The sequence below is a fragment of the Gymnoscopelus microlampas genome (assembly GCF_963454915.1).
Source record: "Gymnoscopelus microlampas genome assembly, chromosome: 18".
NCBI lineage: Eukaryota > Metazoa > Chordata > Actinopteri > Myctophiformes > Myctophidae > Gymnoscopelus > Gymnoscopelus microlampas.
In genome coordinates this window covers 6,239,287-6,259,096 of record NC_139955.1, presented here as the reverse complement: position 1 = coordinate 6,259,096, position 19,810 = coordinate 6,239,287, and the positions used below count along the sequence as shown (strand labels likewise).

At 41.6% G+C, this 19,810-nt stretch overlaps 1 protein-coding gene across 1 annotated transcript; it reads right to left on the bottom strand.

Annotated features, from left to right (window-relative positions):
- Positions 1 to 5,643: 5,643 nt before the first annotated feature.
- On the bottom strand, positions 5,644 to 19,554 carry trim105 (tripartite motif containing 105). Its single transcript, XM_084041491.1, has 8 exons — positions 19,445 to 19,554; positions 17,077 to 17,416; positions 14,877 to 14,972; positions 11,657 to 11,890; positions 10,122 to 10,135; positions 9,861 to 9,976; positions 7,386 to 7,567; positions 5,644 to 6,663 (listed from the first exon to the last, which is right to left on the bottom strand). Exons 2-8 carry the CDS (start codon positions 17,374 to 17,376, stop codon positions 6,286 to 6,288), a joined length of 1,320 nt encoding a protein of 439 aa, XP_083897617.1. The 5' UTR covers positions 17,377 to 17,416; positions 19,445 to 19,554; the 3' UTR covers positions 5,644 to 6,285.
- Positions 19,555 to 19,810: the final 256 nt, after the last annotated feature.

Below are 19,810 nucleotides of genomic sequence, written 5' to 3'. Positions count from 1 at the left end.
TGGCAGATGAAAGGTTTGCGTTTATAATCCTGTTGGCTCCTGGGGGACAGTTAAGGGCTCAAGGATCCGTCCTTGAAGTGCCAGCAGTCCATCCGGTCCGTCCGCAGACAGGAAACACATTACGGAACAACAGTTACTATCGGAAGGATGTGGCGCGTGCATGCAGCCCACTTGCCCGCGCGCCGTGGTTCATGCGCACGGCCCCATTAAATATCCTGGCCCTGGGCCCTTGACTACGTGGACTTTGATGTAGCTGTCATCTTGCAGTCACGATCGAAGAGCTTTTGTTTGCATTGTGGGTCACGTATTGTGTTATTGTCTTATTGATCCCATTAACCAAGATGGCGCGGCTCTCACGCAGGCTGTCTTCTTGTGTAGTCCCAGAGCACTGTGCGTTTTAACAAGAAATGTTATTTTTGTACATATTAGCCTTCTTGAGCTTTATCTGCAATGATTAAGTATGACCGCAGTTTACTGCTGAACATTGGATTGCACTGTACTCATCGAGTATTGGACCGGTTTGCCACCCATTCCTGGCCTGCCGAAACCCGTCGAGACATGGCCTCATTACACGTTTATATTACATGCGTATTAATTGATCCCTGTGAGGAAATTCAGGCGTCGTAGCAACAACAGCAGTAAGGAGCGATGCGAAAAAAACTATGTGAAAAAAACTTTATTTTGGTCTTGCCTCAATCATACAGGTTGATTATTTTATTCGCGCTGAGGTCTTGCTAGGTAAGAGCAGAGAGATAAGAATAAGATTATTATTATTATTATTATTATTATCATTAAATTAGCGACTTCTTCAGTCACCAGATATCTGCACTTGGTCTGACTGCGTTAAACGTGGTGTAAGTGATAATGTATTTTAAAACGAAAAGTGTATTGTTAAAAGGTTAAAGCTCTATATTCCAGTAACCATTGTATTGTTTGTTCAGAGGTCTCCCCATCTCTCCAGCTCTTACATTTTCAGGTGAGTTACAAATTTCATCCAATCAGGAGATAGAACCCCACAAAGATCATTATCAGCTTGTGTTCCAGTTCCAATTTTGTAAGCTAATTTATTTTGTTTCATAACTTACAATTTCACTTGTTTATCCTACAGCAGGGGTCTTCAACGTTTTCAGGCCAAGGACCCCCTAGCTGAGAGAGAGATGAAGCAGGGACCCCCTCTATTGTATAGAATTGTGTTTCAGATTAAACTTTTTTTGTTGACTTGGTCTGCTCTTTTTTACCTCTACACCAAACCTCTTTGCCAAAAATAGCAGATCTACAAGCTCACAACGCCTCGCAGAGGCTAAAGTTCTCCTGAGAAAAGGGATGCTATAGAGTTCAAGTGGTTCAAGGTAAAAAAAAGAAATCATAACACAAAGATTTGGCGGACCCCCTGTAGTAAGTCTGCGGACCTCCTAGGGGTCCCGGACCCCCTGTTGAAGACCCCTGTCATACAGTGTATGCTGTATGAGCTCTCTCTCCTGACAGGATGAAATTGGTATCCCGATTAACGGATATATCCTATGAATAGATATAAGTATAAACGTCCAGTCTATCAAGCAAGTGAACATAATTATGCGTGAATATATATCGGCAATGAATATTATGAATAGCTAACGTACACACTATCAACAGTGAATATGAGACTGATGTTTGTTCAGTGTCAGCAGGCCTTCAACAGTACGGTCTCTGGGTACACTAAGGTATTGCTGCTGTCGGGCATATTCTAACCTTATAAATTATACTACAGCATCACACAAAAGTATCAAAAGTAGCAGATGTACAAGCTCTAAATGTGGCACAAAGCGATGCGTTTTGAGCTTGTAGATCTGCTGCTTTTATTTGCTATTTTTGAATTTGAATCCTGAAAAGAAAGAGTTTTGGACATAATAATAATAAACTTTATTTGTATAGCACCTTTCATGACATGAAATGCAACTCAAAGTGCTTTACAGAGCAAGAATACAATTACAGAAAAAGTACAAATAACTTAACAATAAAGCAAAAAAGAAAAGCAAAAACATAGAACAACATTAAATAATAGCAAAAAAGGCAGTGAATCGGGCAAAACAGTGAGGACATGAATAACAGCACAGATATTTAAAAATCAACTAAAAGCAAGAGTGAAGAAATAGGTCTTGAGCTGTGCTTTAAAGCTATCCACAGAGGCTGCCTGTCTTAGGTGTAATGGAAGTTTATTCCAAGCCGTCGGCCCGTGTTTTTTATGTCATTGTAGGCACTAAAATGACATAATAATGTAATGACTGATTCCTATCAACCAAGGATGTATTTGTGAATTTAAGTTGATCTCACAACAATTATCCTCATCAGGCATCTGTCATGATTCTGAAAATCATTTACCAAGCAGTTTGTCTGTCACAAAGTTGAAGAATTGAGAGGAACACTAGTGAACAGAATCTACAGAATCTTGGGAATCTAAAGGATGGGTGGTATGGGTGGGTGCATGCCACATTGGCACAATACTCTGACCAGAGAGTCCCCGATCGGATTACCGGCCAGCAGGACCATTTTGTTAAATGTCATTCCCCTACTCTCTCCGCATTTACTGTCCGTCTCCATTGTCACTGTCAGTTTCTACCCCTATTGAGACTACCTCCCATAACTTATTTTCATTCAACATGACACACACTAGAGGTGTATTTTATTATAATCTTCATACAGAAGGTAACAAAGTGGCTGAACCACTTGAGCCCTATTTTAAACTTGACTAAACGGTGTCACATGGCAAAAAATATCCACTCCACAAGCTCACAGCCTTAAGGTTTCGAAAAAGCACCAAAAAAAAAGAAAAAAGATAGGGGCGCCTACAGTCTGACTGTCTGTCATACGTAAAAAAGCATGGATCTGTCTATTATGTTGCTATTCATTGTGTCCCTTTCTAATCAGCAGAGGGGAATGGGGTATCCTGCTTAGTATGCCCCCCCCCCCTCCCGAGGGTCTGTCAAACAGCCGGGAGGCATGGCCACTGTCATTCTGTTTATGTGACCTTTCACCTGCCAGGAGGAAACAGGACATTGGTGCGGGTGGTGTGTTTGTAGAAGATAACTGCCGGTCCATCCTCGCAGTTAAAGTGTCAGGGATGGATGCCTCATGCATTCACCACTTCCACTCCAGGTGCACACAACCACTCACCCACTGTCACCCCTGCTGGACAAGTTCAGTGGTTCAACCTTATTTTTTTATTTTTTCATTTCAAGGACCCCCATAACTCTGAGTCACAGACACGGAAGGGTCCATTTAGAACCCGCTCACGCAGGGCAGGACATTCATGGAGGCCACAAAGGCCCATGGATGCTGTGGCCCCTCAGTTTCACCTTCTGCCCTTATATGCCCTGAGGCCTTGATGCCCCAGCCAGTCCCAGCTGATTTCACTGTTTTCTACTCTTTCCTGGCAATATCGTTTTTAAACAGCAGTGTCTTTTGTGTCTTTTCAAATGAATCCACTGCTTAGTCTAGGGCTGAGCATGAATGTGAAATAAACACCTTATTTCCTTATTTCACTGATAGTTATTACTTTTTATGTATTCAAAAGGAAAAAAAAACATTCAAAAAATAATAAATTCATCCACTTAAAATCTTTGTTTTATTTGATGGCCTTCCTGTCCAGGCATTTGGCTTTTGTGCCCTCAAAAAACGTACAACAGCAAAAGCCAAGTGGCCTTGTGCCTAAAATGATGACATTCCAGGCCTGACCTCAAGGAACCCTGAGGGTCCCTGGACCTCACTTTGAGAACCACCGGACCATTAATCACTTGCAACCTGACGAACATATTTCGATTTTCAAAATATATTTAGACGCGTTGTGAGCTTGTAGGTCGGCTATTTTCGCAACTTTTGAAATGGGTAAAAGTGGTTAAATGACTCTGTTTCCCTGAATATGATGTTATGCTTGATTCTTTCCACTCAGCATACTTCAGAGTGAAAGAGTCACAAAAGGGACAAAGATTTGGGAGGCAAATGTTTAAGGTGATTACCTTTATTATTTTCATGTTTTTCAATAACATTTGGCTTTTTACCATACAACAGGCAATCTCTAAATTGCACTTTAAAACCGGTAACCGTCGGAAACCGTTACGCCATCAACTGCAGCAGTGACATCAATTTTAAATGTATTGCATAGTAGATAGAAATAAATCTGACAAAGATTACATTTCTTTCCATACTTTTACCATTTTAGGATCCATAGACACAGTAAAGTAATGTACAGCCGATGTGTATGGTAATGTTTAAGTATTTAACTGTGAATAACAAAACGTTAACACAATTACGCCATAATGGTCAATTCATCATTTACATCTATTAAACAAAAGGTGATTGGTGAACGATTGGAGACATAGGCACAACAACCAAATTCATTATAAAGTGCTATAAAAATCATTTGTGGTGTTACCACTTTAAAAGAGTTTTACAACAAAAGGTGTCTTAAGTATTCATACAGCAATAGAAACTATAATATCACTTACCTCTTCCAGACATTGTTATATTACATAACATACTATGGCAATGTGCACAGAAGGCATCATTTCTCCACGCAGATACCATTTGAACCTAATGGAATATTTTTTTTAAAAAGGTATAAACAGTGACGCAAAATCATCTTTAAAAAAGTTAAGCCTCTCCCTGTCACTCTTGCCTTACTATCAGATATAACTCAGATCTGTCATAATTGAACTATTTGGCCTCAGGGGCGCACCAGTTAATCAAACTAATCAATTTTATGAAAATAATTGATTTTATATATATATATAAAAAAAAAAAGAGCAGATATTTATTTTAATATAATCGTTTTTTTTATAATGACTGAGTCCGATTGCAGCTTCACAGTCCATTTATGCTACTGCATTTAAGCCCTTTATGCCCTATAGCGAAAATAGCCAATCTACATGCTCATGTATTGCGATGTGTTGTGAGCTTGTAGATCAGCTATTTTTGCCATTTTTTTTTACATTTCTTACCTCGCAATTGATTATTTTGTATAATCAATTAAGTCGATTAGTTCTATTAACTGTTGCAGCCCTAATAGAATGATAACAATATTGGTTCTCAGGGTGTCCAAAGTGTGGATACACTATGAGCACAAGTTAACAGTAAAATATAAATACCCAATATTTTGAATATAGGAAAATATGCCAAGCAGCAGTGGTGTGGTACATTATGTCTTGTCAAGGCAATAAGAACTCTAACTCTATTATCAAAAACACAGATATTATTTAACAGATCGGTAATAGGAGTCTTTGGTCAATAACTACACCTATATCAAACCTTTAAACCTTTAAGGCCGGGAAGGGAACGCATGTGTGTCATTTTAAGATTTGTTTAGCTATTTTTAGAAAAATCTTGAAAATTTGTGCAAATCATTTTTAACTCAAATCTTTGCTTCTGGGGATCCCTGGAACAAAAAAAAAATACATATTATTTTGGGGGTCCTTGACATGAAAAAAGTTTGAAAACCATTGAAAATATAGCAACATAAGTAAATAAAAAAAAAATAATAATAATAAAACTTTTGGAAAAAAGTACTTTAGGATTTAGAAGACATTTGTAAAATCCCCAGAAGCAAAGATTTGAGTTAAAAAAAATTGCTTTAAAAAAGTATATATATATTCAAACTAAAGATTTGAACACATTTTCACGATTTTTCTAAAAAATAGCAGATCTACAAGCTCGTAGAGCGGCACTCGGTGCCGCGCTACGAGCTTGTATATCTGCTATTTTTGAATAGCCAAAGAAATCTTAAAATGACACAGATGCGTTCCCGGTCTTAAAGGGTTGATTGGCAGCACCTGTCTTAAACTTAATTCATACTTCATGGTATGACGGTGATGCTTGTGTTTTATCTTTTTAATTAATAAAACCACATCTCGTTTTGTATTTATTGTGTGTTTAAAATCACCGTACTGAGACTTTAGCCTACTGGCTCTCAAACATTTTCATGTCAAGGACCCCCCACATTAATATGTATTTATCCGTGGACCCCCCCATCTGAAAATATTTTGGGCTAGGGTCGGGAGGGACTCCCATCACTGAAGTTTTGTCAAGATCTCTCGACATTTTCCAAAAAACAGCCGATCTACAAGCTCCCAACATGTCGCATCGCGGCGCGTTGTGAGCTTGTAGATCGGCTGTTTTTGAATAGCCGGAAAAACAAAACGTGTTCAAGAAATGTTCCTCATTTAGCAGGGGATTCCCTTGGGACCCCCCCCCTCCCCCTTTTCAAGGACCCCTGGTGGTCCCCCAGATAACCCCACTTCAATAACCAGTGCTCTCTTATCCGGACAGAGCGACAGCGGGGTAATGGATGAGCTGCAGAGGCTGCGGTCGCTGGTTGTTGTCACTGATACAGGGGCTGAAGAAGGGGAAGGCTTTGCCCCGCGGGCCGCTGGTGAAGGCGTAGAGCAGGCTCATGTCGTCGGCGTTGTAGAAGCACACCCTCCTCTCCTCGCAGTCCAGGAACACCCCGACCCTCTGGGGGGCGCTGCTGACCTGCAGCCGGGTCCAGGGCTGGGTTCCGGCGGAGTACTCGTCTCCGCTCCGCAGCCTCAGCGTCCAGTAGCCCGTCTCCGGGCTCAGCTTGATGCGCGCCTGCCGGTCCACGTCCTCGGACGCCACGCCCACGTCCCACTTGGATTTGGAGCCCACCCCGACCTAAGGGGTGCAACAGTTAAATCGCACTTAGATCAATGTCATCGATTACGAAAAATAATCAATAATTGTATAAAGAAATCAATCCCTATTTTGGAAATGAAATTATGAAGTTTAAAAAAAAAAATATATATATATATAGAGAGAGAGAGAGAGAGAGAGAGAGAGAGAGAGAGAGAGAAAATAGAAGATCTACAAGCTCACAATGCATTTCGATATGACGGGTTGTGATCTTGTACATCTGCTCTTTTCACAATCTTTGCACGACACCGTTGTGTGATGAAGTATAAAATAGGGCTTAAAGGGACTCTTTGTGTCTCCTACCAGAACCGCTGCCGGTTATCAAATTATTGGCTTAGGAATGCAACAAAACTAAAAAAAACTCCATGGGATGACTAATCGATAGAAAAAAAGTAATTCTGGGGGTGAACTATCCCTTTAAGTAATCAATGCGTTGAAAATATAAATGTTTTTTTTTTAAATTGATCTGCATTTGCACCATTACCATGTGCACGGAACACCGAAGCCTGTTTTTCCCTTTCCCCAAATGTCAGCCGTTTATCAGCGTTTTTGTGTTCGCTGGCTCCCCCGGTTGCCAAATCATGTGCGTGAAACAAGCACCGGTGTTGCCACATCCGTGAAACAAGCGCGGGTGCTCACATCCCCCGACGGGTATGGTCTAGTGGTTAATAATGGACCGTTGCTGCAGCCCTGCTCCCCCCTACCTCCCAGTAGTGGCGTCCGGACTGGTAGCCCTGGGCGGCCAGGAGGTTGACACACTGCACGAAGCGCTTGGGGTTGCGCTTGTAGCAGATCATGCTGTCGCTCTCCACCGCCATGGTCCTGTCCCTGGAGATGTAGACGCTGGGGTGGGCCGTGTCCACGTCAAACATCAGCGGAGCGGGGCCTGGACGAGGGTGGGGCGGACAAAATGCGTCAAATTGGGACGATTGCACATTATTGTATTATCCCATTAACACAAAGGAGATATCATTTTTCGAAGATTTAGTCTTTTGAAGTCATAAGTTAACCAGGAAGTGGATTGGCACTTCCTGGTTAACTTATGACTTCAAAAGCCTGTATCTCGGCTCCTGTGTACTTTTTTTTTTACTATGTATTTTTGACTATTTTCAACTGGCTGCAACTATGGAACGGATTACCTAATGTTTTTAATTTTTTTCCCCCAATTGTACGAGACCCCTGTGTGTGTAATGAGGGTATCACCGTGAGGACAGTGATCACTGAAAATATTTTGTGACTACTTGAAAAAGGTTCAAAAATGGTTAAAAATCCAGGCACTGACTGTAGCCTGTTTTAAAAAAAAAACCTGGCACTCAATGTGTTAAGACCTGAAGCTGATTCTAAAAATGTTTTCTAAATCCTAACAGCGTTCCAGGTCTTTATTCCACTCGACCTATGCATGTTATTATGTTTGTTGAACGTATGTAACATGATTGAAGCCGTCAGAAATATAAACATTTCCTATTCACATTGAGCAGTAATGGGTCTGCTTGCGGGGATAATGGAATCAGTGGAGCCACCCGAGGTTACAAATAGAGGGGAGGGTGTGGCACACGGGAGGGGGGGTTATACCAAACCTGTGTGCCAGGGTGAACGGGGTGGAAAGCGGAGATCTCCGAGGCGCCAGTTTATACAGTTTATAAGTAACAAAGATTAAACGTGACAGTAAACTGCAGCCAACAATAGAGAACATTCGAGCCCAGCGGAGGTAGGAACCTACCGTTGCTGCCGTGGGACTCGAGCGCTGCGGTGTTGTGAACGAGACGCCGGTCGGTGTTGGGAGTCGGGAGGAGCCGAGTCCGGTGATACAAAACCAAGCGTCCAGTTCTTTTTGGATTACAAATTACAGGGGTACCCCGAAACTTAGATTATTTTGGGCCGCTTCGTGCGGAAGAGACTTTTTGGTTTCGTTTGGATAAAGGAACTTTACGTTCGCGGGAGAGCGGTAAGAAGAGGACGATCGCTTGGGAATTGTTCGGGTTGGGAGGGGCTCGTGAAATAATTATTGATTGGTGATTTGTTTGTTTATTTCTTTTCTTTGTTAGGGACAGAGGTAGGGACAGAAGTCAATTTAAATCCCGAAGAGTATTTATTTGCCATTTTGCTGTGTCAATTGTTATTTGTGTGGTTTAAATACAAAGCAACTAAGTTAAACACCTGCCGATCCTGTTGTTTTATGCCGATTCTGTTAGTTAGCGGTTAACCTTTCAGAGATAAAGGCCGATTGTTAAAAAATCACAAAAGTCACATTTTATTTGAATGTATTTCAGTGATCTTTGTGCAACAATGATGAACAATTTGTTATTTCAATATTACATGTCTTCGCTGTCGGGTGGAAACCTTGTCCTAAACTGTTACTTTTTAGGAAATGGAAACCTGTGTTCCAAATGGACCCAATGTAGTTATTATTTAGTCAAAAGCTCTTGCTATTACTTTTCATTGGTTAAATATAAATAAAACCCGCAGACAGAATTGACACCTTTTCCCTTCCAAAGTATTTTCAAAACGGACACGCTGTGACCTTGTAGATCGACTAGTTTCGCCACTACGAAGTAGAGCAAAGTTGAAATATGGAGATGCAAGGTTTCTGCCTGACCTTGACGATATACAAAATGATCTGGTAATTGCTTCAATAATTGCATCTCTGGTCTTCTTGTACTTTTAATTAAGCCCATCTCAGAGGGTAAATTATCTAGTAGAGCTGTCACGAATCACGATCATCACATTTTTGTTGACGATTAATTCCCATACAAATAATTGCTATTTGACAATTTAATTGTGTTTTTGGCATTGAACATTGGAGCATATAATTAAGAATTCAGTTGTGGCTTTTAGACTTTGTGCACAAACATTGCAGAGGGCCAGATATGACAAATAAATACAAAGACATTACTGACATTGACAGGTACCAAATACCAATAATCAAAATAAAGAATGTATGTGGTCAACATAGGATATATGTAATAATTGTATACTTTCACACATTTTAAATAGCGCAAATAGCAGATCTACAAGCTCACAACGCATTGCATCTAGCTCAGAGCCGCTATTCCCACTATTTTTGAAGACATTTGAAAATGGCCGAAATTTTTACAACACATGGAAACGATTATGACGATTATGCAAAAATAATTGCGATGATCTCAAATAGTTGCGATCAGAAGATGATGTAATATGACCTGGTTTCAGAGAGCTGAACATCTTCCTCCAGGTGATGTACTGCAGTGGAGCCATGTATTTGTTGCTGAACGCGTGGATGTCCAGCTCCGGTGCTGCACTGACCTGCACACAGGGTCTGATGAGAAAGCAAACACATTTACCTTCACACATGGCTCATTTATTCTCAGCACAATATGGCACTGCCTGGACATAGTAAATGGAAATGTAAACAAATACGCGTGTGACAGGTTGACAGCTATATTGAAGTGAACGACACTCACCTTAGCTGTGGGAGCTAGAAAGAGAGGAAGAGGACAAAGAAGAAGAGCTCAGACAAAATAATGCAAAAGCAAAAGAGAAATGCACAAACAAGCAACTCTAACCTTGATCAAATCAAAACCAATTAGACATCACCTCTTGTTTTACTATTTGATTTACAGGTGTGTTCTGTATATTCAAAAAGTAAAAAGTAGAGCCGCACACTATACTGTATCTCCCTTTGCCAACCTTTTATTGCATAGTTACTAGGGCTGGTAAATTAATATTTGAATTTCGAATAAATTAATATTCGAATAAAAAGAAAATGCATTATCCATTATATTAAATGTTTATTTGACAGGAACAATACAAAAAACAATCTATTATTGGATCCGAGCACTTGATACATTGTTTTTGGTATTGTTCCTGTCAAATAAAAATAAAAAAAATAAAAAACTTTCATTATTTTCTAAATATTTTTTTAAATAATAATAATAATATTCGAATATATTCGAATATCTGCCAATTTTTCAGACCAATATTCGAATATCATTTCTGAGGAAAGTTACCAGCCCTAATAGCTACAAAGAGTGATGTTGAGCCCATGCTCTTCTTCCGACAACCTCTTAGGGTCCTTTCAGACGGCAAGCGGCCAACGCGCCTGCTATGTAATTCACTTTCAAAGAGAGGCGGGCGATTATTTGGGACGCGCGGAGAAGTTGAGGGGCGGTGAGGCGAGCTTTAGCGCGCGTGCTCGTTTGTGCACGGCGCGCGCGCGCGGCAAGAGCTGGATTGTGATGAGCTTTCGTTTTCCCCCGCACCGCGCAGGACGACAAAACGCTGATCCCAGCGGTAACGCCTGCGTGGACCGCTTACCGTCTGTCTCGACCTTTACTCTTTGATCGCAGTTCACTTTGGGGCCAGTACCTGCCCTTAACCCATTAAGACCTGGAACTGTGTCATTTCTAGATTTGATCTAAAAAGCATTATTTTACACTTTGGGCTATTCAAAAATAGCAGATATACAAGCTCATAGCGCGGCACCGAGTGCCGCGCTATGAGCTTGTAGATCTGCTATTTTTGAAGAAACGTGAAAATGTGTGCAAATCTTTGAATATATATATTTTTAAAGCGAATATTCAAACTCAAATCTTTGCTTCTGGGGGTCCCTGGAACCAAATATTTTGATGGGGGTCTGCGGCCAAATACATATAATTTTGGGGGTCCTTGGCATGAAAAAGATTGAGCACCACTGATATAGAAACATACATTTTCAGAAAACTGTTGAGATTTAGGAGACACGTAGAATCGGCTTCAGGTCTCAATGGGTTAAGAGGTAGGATGTGCACTACTACTCTTTGATCAAGTGATCTCTATATTCTAAAGGCTAATTTACAGGTAAACTTGGATTCAACACAGAAGGCTTATGCAACGAAGTGTAATTCGCCCTATGTTTGACTATCAACACCCACGGCTTGTAAAACAGGAAGTTTTAGGATAAACTTGTGATGATGGTGAGTCATCTCTCAAAGAGATCTACGAGTAGAGCTCAGCTCACCTCGGCCAGTACGCTGGTATCAGTGGCCGCGTCGGCCTGCTGAAGGAGTCTTATGTTTTCCTCCAGCTCCGCCACAGCCTCCTTGCTGGCCTCCAGGTGGCGCTGGAGCTGCTCCAAGGCCTCCTCCTGCTCTCTCCTCAGCTGCTCCTGCACGCAGGCCTCCTCCTCGTGGAGAATCTGCCGCAGAGCGTTGAATTCCCCCTGGACGCGCGCCTGCAGCTCCGCTCCGGCTCTCTGAGGCAAAAAAGGGACACGTGTGGCTCTTTTTTCGACCACAGGAACTAAGCAAACCGTGCTGTGCAACGCATTTAACAGGTTCTGGGTTTGTTTCCATAAGCCACGGCTCCGTTTCAGATAAGGTTCTCAGAACCTAATTTGGGTCCTGCTCAGGAAGGAGGTGGTACTAAATTGTACTTTAAAGTCCCCCCCCCCCCCCCACGTTTTGCATCACAGAGCTGCAGGGGGCTTAAAACAGAGCCGTTCAAATCTGCTCAGCACTAGGGCTGGGCACTTAACCGAAGACATAATGAAAGTTCGAAACCAACATTTCGAACTTACTAAAAGGATTAGTCTGATTAACCACCTACCCTGTCTTATACTTGTCGTACAATGGTACAATGGCGTGCAAATATAGCGAAAATTGCAGATTTACAAGCTCAGCTTGTAATCTGCTATTTTCACTTTTTCCTAAAATCATTCATTAATCGCAATCGAAAAATCGAGGCAAAAAGTGAAATAACCGTGATATTGATTTGAGGTCGCATGGCCCAGCCCTACTCTGCAGTCTGCACTGATGAAACTTCAAACAGAGCTGTTCAAATGGGGGTGCAGTATGACCAGACCTGTAGGCCACATAATCCAATAAACCACATGAACCAATAAAGTTGATTCCAATAAAGATTGATTCTGATTCTGATAATCTTATCGTCCCCAGTTCAATTCCGGCTTGGTGACATGTGTGTTGCGTGTCTCTCCCCCGCTCTGCCCTTGTGCAATTTCCTGTCTCGCTACAATGTCCTTTTGAAATAAAAAGAAACGAGAAAACTTCCTGAAAATGGTCTTCAAGAGCAGTTAAAAAGAAATAAGATGCATTTGTCTTATTTAAAGTGCAGTAAAGCAAAATATATATATATACATTTGCAATGTTATGCAACTCTAAGGTAGGTGTAAATGTATTTATGTGTGTGAGTGTATAAAATATCTAAGAAGAAAGGGAATCTACCGGCGCACCACAGCCTAATACGGCCAGTCCGGTGCGTCACAGGAGCAGGGACAACAACAGTTGCCGAGGAGATTGACAGCATACACCATATCTCTGGCATAACTTGGGCACCATCCGACCGATCAACTTCAAACTTGCCGTGTGCGTCACAGATGACCCGCAGACCCGGGATGTGTTGTGCTGAGAGGGAATTCGGTTGGACCGGCGGTTGTCCAGGCCAGAAGCCAAAATGTCTGCATCTGTCAATGTGTGTCTGTGTTGTGCCGTGTTAGGCATCGGTTTCCCTGATTGGCAAACCCAACCCATAGACTTTACGGATCAGTAAAGCTTTGTGTCACGTTTGTGCCGCTGTTGTAGTTAGAAGATTTTGTTTTATACCCATAGATGGTATAGATATAGCCTGTGCTGGCAACATAAACTAGCCTCTGAGTACTATGATAATGGGTACTGCACTGGATCCCCTGACAACAGGTACAACAAGTTCTCTGACAACAAGTACGGGTATTGCATAAAAGTTCGTTTTTTGACCCTGCTGTCCTCCGTCCGGCCGGACGCATAATTGTCCGGCATTTGTGAGAGTGATTACAGTGTAAATGTGTCATTGATTATATTTACATATCTCTGCAAATCTCCCGTTTCATTGGTATAGAATATCAGCTGGCAGCCAGCCTATTGCCGCGTGCGTGAATTTAATTTTGTGCTCACTCCCAACTGTCACTCACACTGAAAGCTCCTCCCACGCTTGTTACATGTGTGCCGTGTCGGATGAAACTGACGCCAAGTACTGTAGTTGTAACACAGATAATCTGTGGTAGATTTGCCCAAACATGCCGGAACGGAAATTTTCATTTAGTGAACAATGGAACAAGAAAAATGAGTTCATAAAGAGTAGAATTGATGAGTATCATGCACTTTGCACTGTGTGTAACGGACATGGTTGATGTCACTAACGAAGGGAAAGGTACATAGAACGCCAACGGCATGCTTTGACTGACTCAATCTGAGAACTGCCGGTAGGCCTATATCAACCCTCTCGTGTCCTTTCCACCCAGTCGGATGCCCAATTGAGAACAAAAAAGCAGCTGAGCTATCCAGTACCCACGAGTCTCCCCTTCTCTAGTTTTATTATTTCTGATATGCCAGTCCTTACCAGAGTGTGGATTAGATTTAAATTAGGACAATAGGTTGAATTGCATTCAACAAAAACTCAGGAAAAAGACAATCGAAACATGTTAAGAAAAATATTATGAACTACAATAATTCATGAAGGGTCTTTGGTTCCCTAAATAAAGGGGGTCCCCAGCTAAATGACTTAATAGAACATCAAAATCAGTTTAAACAACTTTAAACCTATTTTACACTATATTCAAAAATAGCCGATCTACATGCTATGAGCTTCTAGATCTAGTGTTTTCTAAATGTTGAAAAATCTAGGGGTCTATGTGGGTCCCTGGCACAAAATATTTTGAGAAGGGGGTCCGCGGCTAAATACATATCAATTTGGGGGTCCCACCCAGTGTGCCCGGAAAAGTGTCCTCCTTTCTGAGGTCCTGCTGGTGGCCACCCGTGACCCTAGTCCCTGACTTAACTTATCACCAAACTGTACACAAAACAAGTTGGTGTCTAATTCAGCAATCTTAGAATGTACATTAATGACTGGTAATGTACTGTAGCTAGTAACGCTCTAAATACAAACTTGCTTTTGCTAACAAACGCGCTACTCTGCCACAAGCTCAAATTACATTAGCCAAAACTGGCAGGAATGCATCAGTGATGGCACAACCCAGTCCAAATAAAGAAAAAGGTACTTACAGTCTGCATCTGCTGTATAAGAACATTGTGCTTTGCAGATATGAAAAGCAAACAGAGTGACTTGCAGTACTACATCTGCAAACACCACCCAACTATGCACATAGGCATATTGCAGCCATTAGGAGCGATATGTGAATTCTTATCTGTTAAGTGCTGCGCTCGCCAGGGATTGGTGGAGGAGTGTACCTTTATGGCGTCCATCTTGTCTTTGTCCCGGCGGATCACGTTCATGAAGTCCTCCCTCTTCAGCCGATGGCTCTCCAGTGAATCCTTCATTTGTTTCTGATGACAAAAACACTAAGATTCTGAAATCACCATTTAAGGATTTTATTTGCCACATGCTCTCATACATGTATGTGCAGAGAAATGTTCGGTGTGACAGACTCTGCCAAACTGTGCAAACAATGTCCAACGTGATAGTATACAAGGTATAATTCAGCAATAAAAGTTATAATACAGGTATGATACACTTGCCCTGATGAAGACCAGTTGCTGGTCGAAACCTGTTGGCTTTTAAAACTTTTTGTAAACATGATTAAAGTACCTTGATTTGACGCCCTCTCCTCTTTTTCAAGTTTTGGTTCCCATTGATCCTAGAAGCACCAATCTACGTTTTTAACTCATTAGAGTGATGTATGGAATTTGGAATTGCATCTTCTGTGGGTTGAAGATGAAGTTGTCTCTGTGTACAGTATGTCTGTCTGTCTGTCTGTCTGTCTGTCTGGTCTTTTATGCACGCCTGTTTAATGAAACTTTCCACAGGCTGTGTGTTGATTGGGGGTGGTTACATGGTAACACTTTTGGAAATGTTTTATCCTTTAATATTTAACGTTTTTAAATGATTTCTTTATACTGGAAGTCATAGTTAAAAACAGCTGACATCATAAGAGTACTGATGTCATAGGCTGGCCTCCAAGCGCTTTATGTCTATTTCACTCACACAATGTCCGGAGCCCTGATAGCTGATAGTATAACTATATATCAGTTATAAGTCAGTTACTACTGGGCTAAGGCCCTCTCATAATAGCAATGCACTCGTAAGAGAATTTATCGGAGACAATGAAACTAGAAGCAAATTGGTAAACATTGATTTGCACTTGGATCCTTACTGTTGATAAGCCATATTGCCCCTCATATAAAGTCATATCAAAAGGGAGAGGAGGCTGACCTTTGGTCCAAGCCATTCTAAAGAGCAAGTTGTGATAAGTAGAGTCACAATGAGCCTGTTTGAGCAATTTCACACTTCTGATATCATCCATTCTGGACTCTGACCAAAATAACAACTGCATTACTTTTTTCACTCAAAAGCTCATCTGACACTCTTCGTTATTATGATAGCCACTTTCAACCTGACATGCCTATTTTGGGAATGTCAAGTCGCGACACTTTTCAAAACTTCACAAATAGCGAATCTACAAGCTCAATAGCTGATCTACAAGCTCAGAAGGCATCGCGATGCGACACATTGTAAGCTTGTAGAGTAGACTGGCCATTTTTGCTGCCATTGTATGATGAACTATACTGTATAGATTAGGGTTATGGCCCCCTGTCAGCGGTCTGCCAACTTCACATAATGTTATGTGTATCTGACACATGAACAAAGTTGCTGAAATAATAAACCTGAGCCTAATACTTCCATACACTGCCTATGGAGAGCAATGATTTGTTGCAACCAATGAGAAGCAGGCTGTGGTCTGCTCTGAATTAGATGTAAACGCGAAGGCGAGGTGGATGTTTCAGATGTTTTGGAGTGGACACATCCATTTAACGGAAAAACACTAAACATTTAACCGCAAACCACTGCCGCTGTTGGCGCAAATTCGGCCTAAGACGCTTGTAAACAAGACCAGAGGATAGATAGACCTCCTATTGATCCCTTTGGGGAGATTCAGTCGTCATGGCAGTACCGCAGTTATGAAACGCAGATACAACTAGGGGAAAATAAAAAAAGAATAAACTTGGATGAGGAATAAAGTAGGGTAGGGATAACGTTTCCAGTTCCTTAGCGATTCCCTCTTAACGGTCCCATTCCTTAGCGGTTCCCTTTAACGATTGCTATAGGGCGTTACAAATGGACCATTACAGGTCTGTAACTCTGAGAGTGTACAAATGGAACCAAATGAACCCTTATGGGTCCATTTGGTTTCATCTGTACAATCTCAGAGTTATGGTGGTCCTTGAAATTAAAAAAGTTTGAGAACCACCGGTATTGTAATTGTAATAGCAGACGTGAAGTCCACATATACCAGCTCTGGCAGTGTAATATAACCGGTTCTGGAAACGGATCCAAATGTGAGGGAACCGATTCCGCCTTCTCAATGTTGGATCCGGGTTCCCAACCCTAGAATGAAGTACCAGAGAACCAAGAGGACACGTGAACACCCACCTGTAGGTTCTTGACGTAGCTCTCGGACGTGCTGGCCCTGACCTTGTCCACCATGGCCGACACCAGGTAGTTGGTCTGGAACTGCTTGCTGCTGAACTCCTTGCGGCACTGCGGGCAGCTCACGGGCCCGTGCGCCCCTCTCCAGTAGCGCGAGATGCAGGCCTTGCAGAAGTGGTGCATGCACGCCAGCATCACGGGCTCCCTGAACAGGTCGCAGCAGATGGCGCACGTCAGGTCCTCGCGCAGGCTGCTGCCCTTTTGGCTCGGGGGCGCGGAGGCGGCGGCGGCGGCAGAAGCCATGATGTCGCGGGGGCCCAAAGTCCGGGGTGTTTCCTCGACACTGATGAAGTGACGGTTTAGAGAGAGATTAGTCTAGATCAGTGGTTTTCAGCCCTTTTCATATCAAGGTCCATTATTTATTCGGCATTTGAGCCACGGAACCACTGTTTGATGAGATTTATTTACTTTGAATATTTTGTTATTGTTGGATACGATTTTGTCCACAATTCCATGCTGTATTGATGTCGGTAACATAGGAGATAACAGTCAAACGTTGATCAAAATATAACAATTAATCTACATTCTCTAATTGTGTAGACTTCTTGTAAATTAAGTTATACAGATGTTAACAATAATCCCAACTCTCCATCATTTAGCTGGGAACCACCTGGAACCCCCTCAAGGACCACTGGTTGAGAACCACTGGTCTAGATGGAAAGAGTGGTCCTCCACGCGCATAAGGTGGATTTTATTTTTGAAGTGTGTATTTTAAGATTCTGCCAGGTACCATGCTAGAAATAGAAATGGGTTCACACGAATTGGGGGGTGGGATAGAAAATAGCATAACTTTTGAAGTCAGACAGTCTAATGTTTCCTCAACATTGATGAATTGAAAGAGACAGTGTTGGCAGAGACAGGAGAAGAATTGCCCAGTCAGCTGACATGGCTGAGCAAACAGCTATTTGAACAACACACAGCAACTTCCTGTTGTTGACTAAATTAGATTATACTAGGCAAATCGCTTATTTCTGAAGCGCTCATCACTTTTAAGACTACTACTGATAGCAAGTGCAAGTAATACTTTTTTATATTTTTTACTGTCCGTCTGTACTTCACTTGAGTATTTGTATTTTCGGATACTTGGGAGACTTTCACTCCACCACATTTCAAAGACAAATATTGTACTTTTGACTACTTTTGACACATTTTTGTAAGGGAAAAAGAACAATATGAATTAACCACTTGAGCTCTGTTTCAAATATAGTGGAAATAGCCGATCTACAAGCTGAAAATGTGAGATAAGCTTGTAGATCAGCTATTTGTCACGATTATTTTGGAAAATATCTATTTCAATAACGCATTGCATTGACTCTAAAAAGAAAATATACTTTGTAATTTGCACTTTTGAATAAGCACGTACTTTTGAACACTTGAAAAAAAAAGCAAGTATACTCCAGTACTTTAACTCAAGTATAACATATTTGCCTGAGCGATTAACTTTCACTTGCAGCTAGTTGAGTAACATTTGACCAGGAGTCTCTACAGTCTACAGTATACAGTATACTCAAGTACTGTACTTAAGTACAAAAGTCCAGTACAAAAGTACTGGACTTTTACTTCTACTCCACTACATCTCAGAGACAAATATTGTACTTTTACTACACTATAATTATTTGAAAACTTTAGTTACTAGTTACTTTATAACCACCTACATTTTTCGGCCATTTGAAAATAGCAGATCTACAAGCTCACAATGCGTCACGATCATGTGACACATTGTGAGCTTGTAGATCTGCTATTTAAAAAAAAGATGTCTTTGAAAACTACATTCTGCAAAAATGTAGTACTTTTTCCACCACTGAATACTACAATAACTTGTTGGGTGATCACTGGTCAGCAGAAAAAAGCGATGATAACAACTATAATGCTCCTTTTCTGGGGGGGGCGGGGGGTAATGTTAATCAGCTTGTGGGGGGTAAGGGGGGGGGGTATGTCAAGTGACAGACCACGAGACATTATAATCTTATAAAAGTAACTTCTCCTACTGTCACGTTTTGAAGGAACATTTCTATAGTTTCGCTTCCATGGAGGCAAAACCCAGTCCAGTCATGATGACAGATCTACACTTCGTCGTACGTAGGACTGCGGCGGTGTCGCGCGGCCCCCAAAAGATAGCAAATCTACAAGCTCACCACCCATCACATCCGCGACGCGTTGTGAGCTTGTAGATCTGCTTTTTTGACACCTTTTTTTGCATTGCTGCCTGCCTGCCTGCCTGCTGTCTGACAGCGTTTTTTGTATTTTATTTTTTTACGTGAAAAGGTGAATATACAATTAATGAACTAATGAACGCATTAATTGAACTTACGTTGTGTGTTGCCGCTGGCCGAGGTGTGTGTTTTTAGGGCCCAGAATGGCGACACTTCAAAGTTTCTGACCACCTGCTTTGTTTTGGTGCTGCTTTCTTGTCGGTCCCGGAACAGGACAAGGAACACTGTGTACAGACTCCAGTCCTCAGCCCCATAGCCCGGAGGGACGCTGCCGCTGTGATTGGCTGAATTGTGGTTGCCTAGCAACACATCAAGCCATTGACCCGAACGGAAGAATTTTGATTTGATTTGATTTGATTTGAATAATGTAAAATGACTTTACGTAGTAAATTACTTAGTAAACTACTTTTTTTTTTAAAGTTTCGTAGTAACAAGTGTACCAATATATGGAGTTAAAACAACAT